This window comes from Peromyscus eremicus, chromosome 8b (assembly GCF_949786415.1).
Source record: "Peromyscus eremicus chromosome 8b, PerEre_H2_v1, whole genome shotgun sequence".
Taxonomy (NCBI): domain Eukaryota; kingdom Metazoa; phylum Chordata; class Mammalia; order Rodentia; family Cricetidae; genus Peromyscus; species Peromyscus eremicus.
The window spans coordinates 20,180,870-20,196,167 of record NC_081424.1 but is presented as its reverse complement, the minus strand read 5'-3'; the positions used below and the strand labels follow the sequence as shown (position 1 = coordinate 20,196,167).

Below are 15,298 nucleotides of genomic sequence, written 5' to 3'. Positions count from 1 at the left end.
CTCCAAAATGCTGGGGTCTCTTGCTGCAGCTGGGCTGGACTTTCACTCAATAGCCATTCCTGGGATCTCTTAAGGTACCCCAACTCTGCCACATAGTGCCACACCTCAGCTGCTCTCCTTGACCCCTCATGCTTTCAAAACCAGTACCACCTGTGTGACCTTTACACTACCGAGTATGGCTGCCAGCACAAGGTACAATCCTGGCTGCCTTTGGAACACAGCATCTTTGTGATAACTCTGAGGTAACACTTCCCAGAAGATTTCACCCCTACTGTGCTGGTCTCTTCTTAATCATGGCTAACTTCTCAGTTCCAGCTGACCAGAATCAATTATCTTAACAAAGCAAAGGTTTCATGTTAGTGGTACTGGTATCTTATTAATCATAGCCAGTTCTTCAACCCCAGCTAACCAGAACCACAGATTCTTAGTTCAAAATATTGAGCAATCTCAAGAGAGTCTTTACATGACTCTCAAAATTCCCTCTGGAATTTAGTAAGCTAGGCCTCCATCATCTACATTTCTCTCAACACTTGTCTTCCAACCTTTGAATACTCAATGGATTTTCTACCCTCAAAGTTCCAAAGTCCTTTCATAGTCCTCCAAAAAATAAAAACAAAACAAAACAAAAAACATGGTCAGATCTGTCACAGCAATACTCCACTATCTTGGTATCAATCTCTTTCTTAGTTAGGGTTACTATTGCCGTGATGAAACACCATGACTAAAAGCAACTTGGTGAGAAAAAGGTTTATTTGGCTTAATGTGATATATTGTGTACCCTAATAAATTTGCCTGATGATCAGAGGACAGAGCCAGCCACTGGATTAGACATAGAGATCAGGAAGTGGTAGCACACACCTTTAATCCCAGCACTTGAGATCTCATGCCTTTGCTTAGGAAGCACACACACCTTTAATCCCAGGAGGTAATATGGCAGAGCAGAGAAAGGTATATAAGGCATGAAGAAACAGGAATTCACTTTCTTTAGGCTGAGGATTTCGTAGAGGTAGGAACTAGTGGCTGACTGTTCTGCTTCTCTAATCTTTCAGCTTTCACCCTGATATCTGGCTCTGGATTTTTTTTTTTATTAAAAGACCATCTAAGATTCAAAAAACAGCTTAGATATTCTGGGTCCCAGTTCTTTGAGGGAAGCCCAAGCAGGAACTCACAAAGAGTGCTGCTTAGTGGCTTGGTTCCCATGGCTTGCTCAGTTTGCTTTCTTATAGACTCCAGGACTACCATTACAGGCTGGGCAGGCACTACCCACAAAGGGCTGGACCCTCCTCCATCAATCAAGTGATTAAGAAAATGTGCTACAGACCTGCTTACAACCTGATCTTATGGAGGCATTTTCTCAGCTGAGCTTCCCTCCTTTCAAATGACTCTGGCATGTGTCAAGTTGACATAAAACTAATCAACACAAGTACTAAGAGAGGCTCATAACCAAAGCATACTTTCTCAATGACCTACAGTACTCGCCTCCTGATATTTTCATGTAAATTTAATTTACCAACTATTTTATTAAACTTATGCATGAATCTGTTGGAGTGTGTTCTATGATTGTATAGCCATGGCTAGAAGAAAAACAAAGAACAGTTTCAAATCAAGATTTGTTTAAGAGTATATCATATCTTCAGATATTTTCAACCTATAGTTGCTAATCAGTATGACATTAACAGGTTCATGCAGTTTAAACAAAGGGCTGAATATACTTCTCAAACTGGGAGTTCTATAAGAATATATACTAGATACTACAGAATATATGGGGTAGAATATAACAATGCAATCTTAAATGGAATATTTAAGGGGACAGTTAATTTAATTTTACATGTAAGCAGTTGGCAAAATCTTATCCTTTGTATGTTAGGAGATTTTAGTGTTATAGGTTGCTTCTTCTACAATCTTTCCTATGCCCCGTCCACACTTCTGTCCTTAGGGTAAGTGAGTGGAAAACTTGTTTAGAACATCTTAATGCGTGAATGTTGAGAGGAGAAATGTGAGATTCAAGAAGACTCCTAACAATAAAATAGTATTGGAATAATAGATTTTCCAGTAAGCCCATGGAAGGCAGGCCTTGGTTGAGACTACGATGACACAGGGAGCTAATGGCAGCAGCTGACTACTGCATGTGTCATTCTTTCCAGGGGCTGTGTACTGACTGCCTGACATTCATGGGTCAGAGTATCTTGTTGGGAATTCATTCCTGTCTTTTACCTGTAACAACACTGGTGTTCAGAGAGAGCAAACCAGTTCTCCAGGATCTCACACTCAAAAAAAAAAAAAAAAAAAAAATCAGCCTTCAACCTAATCTTCCTAATTCACACCAGAATTTTTAGTTAATTAATTAATCAATTTATCAATGTATGTGTGTACATGGCATGGGGCGTGTGTGTGTGTGTGTGTGTGTGTGTGTGTGTGTGTGTGTATGTGAGTGTGTGTGTATGTGTATATGTTGCATGTACAGAAGTATGTGGCTGTCTTCTATGACCCTTTACCTTATTCCCTTGAGAGGTCTCATTAAATTGGAAACCAGCTGCTCTGGTTAGGCTGGCTGGCCAGGGACAGGGAGCTCCCAGGCCCTGCCTTTCTCTGGCCCCCAGTGCTGCACTTACAGTCACACATAGCCATGCCCACCCTTTTGTGTGGGTGCTGAGATTCAAACTCAAGCCCAGATACTTGTATACAAGCATACAAGCCCTCTTACCCACTGAGGCATCTCCCTAGCCCCAGGCCAGCATTTTCATAGCTGCTAACCATTTTGTTATAGTATGAAATTTTATCATACACGCCCTGCCTCCCTTTTTTTCCACCTAAGGTTCTATAAGGAATGACCCAAAGTGTCTAAATGTCAATCTTCTGGCCTAAAAGATAATATAGCCTAGAATATTATGAGAGCTCAAACTAAGGTTTGTAAATCATGCAACTTTGGAAAAAATGAGGCAGAAGGAATGGGAAGGTGTGTGTGTTCAGATGTAGTTCTAGTTTCCAAGCACAGGAAGGTGGTGACAGTTTGGAATTGTGATGCTGTGATATTCTTGAGTAAGAGTTTCAAAGACAAGGACTTTCTAATCACTGGGAACCTGCATGGCTTCAATGAACAGTCCAGACTTTGCCTGGGGCTCCCTAGATGATTCAGTCCCTGCAACTCAAATGTCCTAGCCGCTGACCTTGAGCACAGCACTTTGCAAGGTTATCTTTCAGTATCTTATAGCAAAGCAAGATAAATAGAATGCAGGTTCTGAAATACACACAGAGCTGGATCAATAGCTGCTTGAGGAACGGCATCCAATAAGTGATGGATGTCTAGATTGAGATATATTTCTGATTTCAATTGACATAGCTCAGTTCCCTACCTTGCAATAATTTTTATCAGATGTCTATATAGAAAGGTCTTGACTGTCCAAAGTTTTCATAGGAGGAACAGGGAAAGCATATGTAATGAGCCCAAAGCCTGAATAAGGAAATAAAACCATCTCAATAAGCTTCAGTAAGTAAAAATATGAGGACCTGATTTCTGGTTTAAAAACTGAAATATACAAGTACAAACTGAGGCAAATATGATACTTAAAATCATTAAATTTTATTAGACATTATTCCCCTTAGATATGAGAGGTAAGTTGTATGAGCCAAACTAAATTAATAAATTTTCCCTTTCCCTTACCGGAGATTGTGTGGACTAACAGCAGTGTTTAAATGATCCCCATTCACTGATACACTTCAGTGATAAGTGGCCCAATACAGAGGGTGTTTAATCAAAACAGATAAGTTGCAATTCACAAATTATTCAGTACAATTAAACAAACTCACAGCATGGTTTTATCCAACTTTATCGAACAGTTCTCTCTAACGTCTTTTCATAAGCTTTCTTTCACAGGAAGTTGTCTTAACTTATGTAGGAGCTTCAATGATTAGATCCCTATCCTTTGAGGGAGCCCATGTAGAAATAAAAAAAAAATATACCTCTTCTTTGTTTCTGAAAACGTTTTCTAAAATGTAGACTCAGTGAGTTTAAGGAGCATGTCAGTTTTCATTGTGTGTTCATAGAACCTACGACGACTGGGCCTGGCATATAGTAGTTGCTTGATAAATGATCCCTGAAGGTGATACCATCTCAAATGATTTTTCTGAGTTCATCTGCCAGATGCTGGCTCCATACATTCTGTTTTGCTCCTAGCCCTTGTCTTTGTCTGTGTGTGGTTTGGTGTTGAACAGAAGTGACAATACTTAGTAGGCCCAATAAAGTACGCCTTATATCTACTGGAGGTCAGCTGTGCTAATAACCTAATTACAAACTACAAGACAGATGCACTTAGCAGTCAAATATTATAGAATCATAAAACTATTGGCAGTAATTACTACTTATGCATCACAATTATTTGACCATTAATAATAAGACATGGTACCATAGTCTGTGAGGTTTCTGTAGAGGTCAGAATAGACAAGTTTTAAACCGTGAATAAACACACTTCCATTCAAATCCTAATTCTACTACTGTTGTGGGAACTTCAAAAGGTCACATTAATCACTATAAGCCTGGCTTGTTTTTCCATCCGTAGACTGGACAGAGGAATAGTAATTAATTCTTAAGATCAGTATGAAGATTAAAAGTCGCCGGGCGGTGGTGGCGCACGCCTTTAATCCCAGCACTCGGGAGGCAGAGCCAGGCGGATCTCTGTGAGTTCGAGGCCAGCCTGGGCTACCAAGTGAGTTCCAGGAAAAGCACAAAGCTATACGGAGAAACCCTGTCTCGGAAAAAAAAAAAAAAAAAAAAGATTAAAAGTCATAAAGAGATGGCCAAGCCTCTGCCATACTGTAAATATTAAAAGCGAGCTACTATTGATATAAATAAGAACCACGCCAGCAATGACAGCTCACATGATTACCACCTTCATGCCAAGACAGAATGTCGTCTCAGAGCTGGGACTGTGGGAAGGTAAAGGCAGAAAGCAGTACTGGAACGCAAGTCCGCGACTTTACGTCCATTAGCATTCTGTCTGTGCTGCTTTAACATAATGGGAAAAGATTGCCAGCCCGGTGTGGAGCTGGCAGCCACACTACAGTCTGATTGGCCTTTCAGGACGAAGAAGCAGGCAAATGAGTGAAGTCGCGAGAACACAGAATAGGAAAAAAATAATAATAAAAGCCCTGATCCCGTTGCATTTGTACAGATACGGAATATCAATTATTCAGTCTGCTTCTGCCCACGAGAAAGGAAGAATTCCACTTTATAGTACTTTTATAATTTTGCTTTGAGTCAAAATCATTTTTTTTTTTGTCTGCTTAACCATATTTTGACACCATTTGCAGGGACTTGCTCTCTTGTGTATAGGTGCCCCTGGACAAGCACACAGGTCTGAACAGACTTTAAATTAGTGCAGCTTCTCATACCATGTACTTTGACTGTGTGTGCTATCATTATGTTTAAACCTCCTTCATTTTGTTTTCCATAGAATGCTGAAGTTTCTGTTTTTGAAGTCAACATACGCTTTGTCGGAGGACTGCTGTCCGCTTACTACTTGTCTGGAGAAGAGGTAAGTTCCAAAATGGTATAGAAAAGCGAATTATGAAATGTCTCCAAATGATGCTTCTTGTTAAATATGCCATTTGTGGCATGGATTTAGGGAAAATCGACGAAATTTTCATGTTCTGATGCTCAGTTTTATTTCTCAAAATATGTGCTAGTTAAATGAACAAGCTGGGAAGTTTGACAGTTCATATTGCCAGGTTAAGGTAAGCCTTTAAAAAGGCTTGGCTCCATTACGCTGTGTATGGTATGATTAGGAGTACAAATTCCACATGTCTGCAGGCATATTAAAGGTGTTTAGTGTAATGGCAGGCTAGTGGGTGAATTTTTGTCTTGAAATTTATTTTAATGTCAGTATGTAAACTTAGTAAAAACTTTTTTAAGTGAAGAAAGCATGACAAATAAGATATGAAAATTATAGTACTTGTGAAATTGAGGGACTGAGGCTCGGAGCTTGCCAGCACACAGTCCTGCAGGCCAGTGTCCCTGTGAGAAATGCTTTGTTCTCTTCCTGAGTCAAGGCTTAATGAATTATCTGCTGCTTGGGGCAAAGCAGGGAGTTTTAATTTCCTTTTTTTTTTTTGGTAGATTAAAGACTTTTGTATCATGCTCATAAAGGACACTGATGCTATTTTCTTGGAAGCGTTTGGATAACTTTGTGAATTATGAGAAGTGTCCACTAAGAGTTTTGGGAATGGACTCACCTGTGATACTGACAATGTTAAAAGCTGACATCAAGGAAAAACAGTCCCATATTTCAACTGCATGCCAATCAGATTTACGTTAGCCCCAGCATTCTGGCTGGGGGAAGAGCAGATCTTAGCCTGTGTAGTATTTCATGTATTTCTGTGCTTCAAACAGATTTAAGCAGGGTAATAAATGTTTAATGAGACAGGCTGCTTGACTTTGCTCATGTCTCCAAGGTGCTTTTCTAACCATAGCGACCACACTCTTCTGTTGTCTCTCTGTCTCTCTGTCTCTCTGTCTCTCTGTCTCTCTCTCTCTCTCTCTCTCTCTCTCTCTCTCTTTGGATTTTATTCTACCATATCTCTTTTTTCTTTTTAAGTATATAGATGGCCCCCGAATTCCCCTGTGCCATCCTGTCTTAAGCATCTTTCCAGCCTGGGAAACAAAGCCCTGTGCTGTATATTTCTCCTTCGTCGCTTCCCCCAGATTTTCCTGCTCTGTTATCATCTGTCCAGTCTAGTTTAGCATCCCCAAGCTGGAGCGATGCTATTTTTAAGAAGCAGTGCTCAAATGAATGTTGTCCTAATAAACAGGTCTCTGAGCATCCCAAGCCTAGATCTTCTCATTGTTTTTGACATGGTGTGCTAGGATGACCTTGCTTTTATGTTCCCTTATAATTTACATGTAGATGTCATAATTTGGAACAAACAAGGACTGCACCCTTCTGACTGTAAGTTTGATGGAGTTATGGGGAATACAGAAAGAAATGAATGTGTATTTTTCTTCCAAAGATGCATCCTTTTTCATTAGGTTTTATTTTTAATTTTTACTTATTGTTTTAAGATGCTATATGTATGAGTATTTCTATTTCCATGAATATTTTATATGTGTGTGTGTGTGTGTGTGTGTGTGTGTGTGTGTACTTATCTAAATGAAATGTCCACAGATAATGCCATTTCTCTATACTTAGAATAGTTAGCTTAAGGCCTTATAAGAAATTTTATTTAATTATTTCTATTTTTGAGATTATAAAATAACTGCATCATCTCCCCTTCCTTTTTCTCACTCTGAATTCTTCCTTATACCCCTGCTTCTTTAAAATTCATGCCCTCTGTCTTCAATAATTGTCATTATAGACATATATGTATACATACGTATATTTGTGTGTGTATTTATAATTACTAAATACCTATACATAAATACAACCTGTTCGGACTGTACAATGTTACTTGTATGTATATATTTTTAGGCCTACCATTTGTAACCATCAGATAACCAACTGGTGTATTCATTTCTGTGGAAGACCATTTCTTCTACTCTCAGCATTTCTTAGCTGCTTGGATAGGGTTGAGACCTCCTGCACTTCCCCTTTGTAAACATATTACAATGTTTATTAGTGTGGTCCTTGTTCAACTCATGTTTAAGCATTCAGATTGATTAGACATTGTGGGTATAGCTTCTGCCATTTCTAAGAGACATAATCTCACAGTAAAACCTGTTCTTCTGGCTCTTGTACAGTCTTTCTGCCCCCATGCCTGGGATACTTTCTGAGCCTTAGGTCCAGGTGGTGTTTTGTAGATGTTATCAGTTGGGACTGGGCTCTACAACTCTGTGTTTTGATGGGTTATGGCTTTCTGGAATGGTCTCTGTCTGCGGTGAAGAGAAGTTCCTTTGATGAGGGATGAGGATTACCTTAATTTATCTGTAGGTATAAGAACACATATTTGGAAGTTAGGGATTATTCTGCTTTAGTAGAGTGGCAATTGTAAGTTCTTCTCCAAGATCCATGACTTCACTAGCTCTAGGTAGTTGACTAGGATTCCAGTATTAGGCGTGATTTCCCTCTTGTTGAGCAGGTCTTTAAGTCCAATTAGAGAGCTGTGGTTACCGCCAAGGTATGTGTACCACCACTGAACCCTTGGGGGTTTTGTGCCATGCTGGTCATTGTTTTTGGTTCATAAGTGTAGTAGCTGGGTAGGACTCTAGGCTGCTTCCCTCATTTGGAAGCTTGCGTGGAGCTTTCTGGTACCATGAAAACTAATCCTCAGAAGCTTGAGGCTTTCAGGTCATTTCCAGCTCTGGGGCCTCTGGGGCCTGTGTCTGAAATGCATGGTATCTTCAGCAGTAGAGATTTGCCCTCTACTTCTGGGAGAATATTTGTTGTTCATGTTAGAAAAGGCATTGATTTGTGTAGGGCAATTCCATATCCTGACAAATTGTTGAATTTGTTTATTGTTTTTAGAAATTTTCTGTTAAATTTTTTTGGGGGAGGTGAGGATAATCTCTAATATGTAGTATCATGTGATCTGCAAATAGGGATAGCATGACTGTTCCATCCCTTTCATTTCCCTCTCTTGCCTTGTTGATCCAGGTAGTTCTTCAAGGATAGTATTGAAAAGGAGTGTCCTAGTGGACATCCCTGCCTTATTCCTGACATTAGTGTGATTGTTTCATGTTTTCCTCCATTTAAGATGATATTGGCTATTGGTTTCTCCTATATAGCTTTTTTATTATGGTTGAGGTTTGTTCTCGCTACCCCTAATTCTCTGGGATTTTTATCATGAAGGCACGTTGGACATATCAAAGGCTTTTTTCTAAATCTAGTGAAATGATCATGTAGTTTTTGTTATAAAGTCCGTTTATGTAGTTTATTACATTTATTACCTTGCTTTTGTTGAACCATACCTGCATTTCAGGGATAAAACCAACTTAGTAGTGGTGTACAATCCTTTTGATGGGTGTCTATATTCTGTTTGCAAGTATTTTATTAAGTAGCTCTTAATCTATGGTCATCAGGGATATTGGATTGACCTATAGTTTTCTTTTTTGTTGTGTCCTTACGTGGTTTTAGTACCAGCATGATACCGGTTTCACAAAAGGAACTTGTAATTGTTCTTTCTTTTGGATGGTTTAAGAATGACTGGCTATTGCTTTGTTTTGTTTTGCTTTGCTTTGCTTTTTTTAAGTATGGTAGACTTGTGATGTGACTCCAGCTGGCCCTGGGCTTTTTTTTAGTTAGGGGGAACTCTGTTACTATTTCAGACCCCTCGTTTGTTATGGGTTTGTTTAGGTGGTTGATTTCTTCTTGGATTAATTATGGTTGTTTGGCTGGATCTAGAAATTCATCCATTTCTTTTAAGTTTTCCAGTTTAATAAAGTACAGAGTTTTTTTTCTTTTTTCTTTCTTTCTTTTCTTTTCTTTGTTATTCCCTTGTAATATTCTGAATTTCTTCGGTGTCTGTTTCCCTGTTCATTTCTGATTCTGTTCATTTGGGCATTCTCTTTCTTTCTTTTGGTTAGTTGTATCAAGGGTCTATTCATGTTGTTTAGCTTCTCAAAGAACCAGCTCTTTGATTGATTCTTGATATTGTTTTCATGTTTCTTTCGTTAATTTCTGCTCTGATTTTTATTATGTCATGTTATCAGCTGGGCTTGACCTTGATTTGTTCTTGTTTTTCCAAACTTTTGAGTTACATCAAGTCATTTATTTGTAATCTTTCTGATTTTTTTTTTTAATATAGGTACTTAGACCTATAAAATGTCCCTTGTAAACCTGCTTTCAGTGTGTCTCAGAGGGGTTGTGTTGTGTTTCATTTTCAACTACTTCCAGGAATCTTTTTCTTTCTTTCTTGATTTCTTCTTTGACCCATTCAGCATTCAGTAATGAGTTGTTTAATCTCTGTGAGTTTGGGTGTTTGCTAGAAATTTATTTGGTGTCAATTTGAAATTTTATTGAGTTGTGGCCAGATAGGATACATGAAGTTATTTCAGTCCTTTTTAATTTATCCATATTTTTTTGTGTCCCAGAATGCAATCTGTTTTATAGGAACTCTCAGTATGCTGCTGAGTAGAATGTGTCGTCTTTGATGTTTGGGTCAAATGTTCTGTAGTAAGATATCTGTTAAGTTCCTTGGATGTATGATGTCAATTAATTCTGATGGTTTATCCAGATGACTTATTTCATCAAATAAATGATTATCTATTAATGGACTAATGTTAATGTGTGTCTTTAAATGTAGTAGACTTTTTTTAAATGAAATTGTACATACCAGAGTTTGGTGCATTTGTGCTTAGGATAGCAGTGTCTTTTCAGATAACAATTCCTTTGACTAGAATGAAGTGTTTCTCTTTATCTTGCTGGTTTAGTTTGAAGTCTGTTTTGTTAGCTATTAGGATAGGGATGCCTTTTTGTTTCCTGGTCCCAGTTAATGGGAATACTTCTGTGCATTCTTTCACTTTAAGACAGTTCTTATCTTTAAAGCTAAGGTGTGTTTCTTGTAGACAACAAGTAGATGGATTTTGTTTTTGTGATCCCTTTAGCCAGCCTGTGTCCTTTGATTAGAAGAACAAATGCCATTAATATTTAAAGATATTGTTGAAATGTGTGTATTAATTATTGTCATCATGTTGTTCATTTTTGCTATTATTTTGTGTTTTAGTAATTGTGGATTCATATTTCTTTCCACAGCCTCTTGACTATGCTCATTTCACTCTTCAGCCCAAAATATTGGTTCCTGTATCTACTTTAGATTTGATTTGTTGGGTACACACACACACACACACACACACACACACACACACACACACACACACACACATTCTATTCATGTCTGTAAAGATTTTCTCTTCCCTTCAATTACGGCAGGTAGTTTTGCTGGTATGTTAGTCTAGGTTGGTCCTCTTGGTTTCTAGTACTTATAAAGCATTCTAGGATCCTCTAGCTTTCAGAGTTTCCATTGAGAAATCTACTGTTATGCTGATAGTGTTCCTTTACATGTGACTTGTGTTTGGTTTTCTTGTTTGTGTGGTTGGTTGGTTGGTTGGTTGGTTGGTTGGTTGGCTTGCAGAAGCTTTCAATACTCTTTGTTCATTCGGTATAGTGTTTTAACTATAATACCCAGTAGGGACATTCTTTTCTGGTCTTGCTATTTTCAGTTCTGTGTGTGTCTTGTATCTGTATGTTTTTCCTTAGTTTGGGGAAGTTTTCTTCTATAATAATGTTGAAGACCTTGTCTGTTCTTGGGGTTATTCTCCCTCATCTAGTCTATAACTTGAAGGTTTGCTCTTTTAATGGTATCCCACATTTCTTGTGTATTTTTTCCTATATTTTAATTTGTTTTTTGTTTTTTTTTTTAAATATTCCTTGCTTATTTGGTCTAGATCCTCTTTTTCTTCTGCTTGATTCAACCCACTTGTAAGGATTTCCTTGGAGTTTTCTAGTTGAATTATTGGGTTTTTCAATTCCAACTTCATTTCAGCTTGAGTCCTCTTCAGTGTTTCTCTTTATAGAATTCTGTTTTCAAGTACTGGATTGTCTTTTTTATTTTTATTTTTTTTATTTTTTTGGTTTTTCGAGACAGGGTTTCTCTGTGTAGATTTGCGCCTTTCCTGGAACTCACTTGGTAGCCCAGGCTGGCCTCGAACTCACAGAGATCCGCCTGGCTCTGCCTCCCGAGTGCTGGGATTAAAGGCGTGCGCCACCACCGCCCGGCTGTCTTTTTTATTTCCATCAACCTTATGTTTATATTTCCTTGGGTATCACTCAGGTACACATTCTCCTTAAGTTCTTTCTCCTTCATTTCAACGAGCTGTGTCTTTGTGTCTTCTTTGAACTCCTTGAATTTTTTAATGAAGTTTATAATTTCTCTTTTACATTCTGTGTCCTGGGTTCATCTACATGGTCCTCCTTTGGCAAACATTTCTACAGGACTGCTGGATTTCATAGGGGAGATACTGCTTTTATCTTTCACGTTATTTGTATTTTTGAAATGCAGTTTGTTCATGTGGGTTTATTTTATTAGTTCTGTGTCTGATATGGACAGAGTAGGTTGAGGCAGAAGAAAAGATGTGCAGTTTGTGTTTGGCCTAGATGTTGGGTGTGGCTTAGATGGAAAGAAGTCAGGTGGACACAGGGGACTGGACTGGTGTGCAGTATGTACATCCTAGTTCAAGCCTTGAGTGTGGAGGTATGTTTGGGGTTTGGGGAGGGTTTGTGGAAAACAGGATCAGGCAGATTCACAGAGTTAGACCCTGGATGAGTGTATAAAGTTTCTGGGTTGGAGAGGTTTGATATGGTGTGGCAGGAGCCTGTGGGTCAGGAGGAGGCATTGTGATCCTGGGGGAAGCCACGCAGCACAGGCAGGGGTGGCCAGACCAGGCTGAGGCACTAGATATGGGACCCAAGCTACATATGGATGTGGCATGGGAGGAGCCCATAAGTCAAGGCTATAAGGGTGGTTTTGAGGCTATATTTGGCTACCTTTAACAGAGAGAAGACAATGAACACATTTGTTGTAAATAACTATCATGTCTCCGTGTTTGCTTGTCAGTTTTACTGTGTAAAAATTAATTGGTTACAGAATTTTTTACATTTTGTTTTTTTAAGATTTTTTTTCTTATATACTCTTCTGTTTTTATAGAATTTTTAAATGTTGGTTCTTACCATAGTTTTGGGGTGTTCTATAAACACTAAGATTTAGGTTGTTTCCAGTATTTCTGTTTTGATTAATATCGTAATAATCTATCAGTATATAATTACTCTCCAGCGTGCGGTTGCCATATGAGGAGTAACTGAGGAGTAATTAGTACTAAGTTGGTTGAACAACCCCCCCCCCCGTTCCTCTTCCTCCTCTACCTTGTCACCTGACAATTGCATTTTGTTTCTTCAATGCACTCAGGAGAATTGCCTACCAAGAATGTGACTGGGAAACCTTCTTCTACCCTAAGCCAGTTATTCGACTTTGTTTCAAAATGAAAACATAGTTGTTTCATAGAAACATCACCAACATGGCTAAATTATTCATAACTTAGTTTCATATACCTATAAATGCACATGTAGATCAAAGAATTCCCTAGAATTGTCTAGAAAAAGTCATCTTTATAAATTAGGTCATTGAGTTTCTGAGCAGCCATAGTTTAGGATTCTGATTTCATCACTGAGGGTTGGGATTATTTTGAAATTTATAGATCATTATCAGATAGATATATGTAGCCCTACACGGACATCAACTAAAAAATAATTCTGAGACTTATGCTATGAAATTAGGGAAGCAGCACCTCTGGTTTGGGCTGCACTCCATGGAAGTGGTATCATGAAAAGCAAGAAACAGGAAGTACGGGTGTAGGGGAGCTCTAGTCTATGCTGTGTGAGCGGGACAGGAAGCACCTGCAAGAAGCTGGTTATAAATGCATTCAGAAATGTAAAGTGTCTTAGATCAGTCAAGATGTGCATAGTAACATTAAGTCAGTCCACGTTTTTCACAGTGTGTATAAGGAATTCAAACAACCGCAATAATTATACACAGATAAGTAGCGATAATATAAAGACTAACTAGGAGAATGGTCTTTATTAAGAATAAAAGCTACAGCCAGGTGGTGGTGGCGCACGCCTTTAATCCCAGCACTCGGGAGGCAGAGGCTGGTGGATCTCTGTGAGTTCGAGGCCAGCCTGGGCTACCAAGTGAGTTCCAGGAAAGGCGCAAAGCTACACAGAGAAACCCTGTCTCGAAAAACCAAAAAAAAAAAAAAAAGAATAAAAGCTGCTGTGCATTGCTCTCAAGCACACTCCAGGAAAATGAAATCCACACTGGTGACAGTAAATATACAAGCATTTAGAATGTGCTCACCAGAATCTTCGAGGTGGCAGGATAAATCTATAATTTTATGTGTACTAAAAGCTACATTCTATATATTTCTTGAAATCTCAGTGTACAGAAATAATCTAATTTTCCCTTGGCCTTGTATTATATACATTTAATTAACTCTAAACTTCCATTTTTTAATATGTAACTTCTGCTAACACTAAGGTAGAACTATCTCCGGGAACCACTTTTGGGAACTGATGCTGTCGAATAAGATTAATCAAAGCAAAAAAAAATGGTACTGAAAATTTACAAACACAGATGAATAAAATAAACTAAAGAAAGGCATATCAAAATAAGTGTCTACATGTAGAAAAGAGAGAATATGAATATTACGTGTTATGGCAGGAGAGATGACTCAGTGTGTCAAGAAGCTTACCACACAAGCCTGTTGACCTTAGTTCAATCCCTAGATCCCGCATAAAGGTAGAAGGAGAAACTGACTCCACAAAGTTGTCCTCTGACCTTCACTTACCTCATGGCATGCTCACGTACACAGTAATAATGTATTTTTATATGTATGTTTACCTACATGCATGTATGTGTACCGCATGTATGTCTGGTACCCACAGAGGCTAGAGGAGCGCATCATGTTCTCTGGTACTGGAGTTATAGATGGTTGTGAACCACCATGTGGTTGTTGGGAACCAAACCCAGATCCCCTGCTAGAACATCAAGTGCTCCTAACTTTTGAGCCATCTCTCCATCCCCAGACTTTTTAAATATACCATCTCATATTTGATAGGTAGATAGAAAGTACCAATAACTATATTGAACCAGAAGTGAATTTAATAGGACAAGTTGGAACTGGTGCTTTCTCAGAGAGAGAGAGCTGAAGAGAATCTGAACAAAAAGTCTCTGGTTGCCTCAAAACAGTGATTCTCAACCTGTGGGTCGTGCCCTCTTTGGGGTGAAATGACCCTTTCACAGAAGTCATCTAAGACCACCAGAAGACACAGATATTTACATAATTATTTATAACACTAGCAGCATTGCAGTTATGAAATAGCGAGGAACATAATTTTATGGTTGGGGTCACTACAACATGAGGAACTGTGTTAAAAGGCTGCAGCATTAGGAAGTTTGAGAACCACTGCCATAGAGGATTTCTTGACTACCTTCTGAGACATCACAAATTAGGAAACACACAGTTTCTTCTATTCTTGTCTTACCTTGTTCAACATACATAGTCCCTGGAGGAATAAAAAGCCAGAAAAATGAAAGAATTAAGATGATAAAAGGATTGTGGTAGAGACCTTCACTGGGTTTGGCAGAACCCTGCCAGGACAGACTATAACAAAGTGTAGATAATTGCTGAACAGAAATGAGGTGGCTGTTAGAAGAGAAACACATTTAAATAAGATTTAAACCCACTAAGGTGATTAAAACTGAGAAAGGACAGAGCCCGGCAAACTATTAACTTAACGAAACACCTACCTGATTTGAA

At 38.6% G+C, this 15,298-nt stretch overlaps 1 protein-coding gene across 1 annotated transcript in view; it reads left to right on the top strand.

The window, feature by feature from the left end:
• Man1a1 (mannosidase alpha class 1A member 1) overlaps window positions 1-15,298 on the top strand; it is a 174,384-nt gene that overhangs the window by 56,260 nt on the left and 102,826 nt on the right. The window contains exon 4 of the mRNA XM_059272584.1: window positions 5,451-5,531. Within this exon, the coding sequence (XP_059128567.1) occupies window positions 5,451-5,531 (81 nt within the window). The remainder of the gene's footprint in view (window positions 1-5,450; window positions 5,532-15,298) is intronic.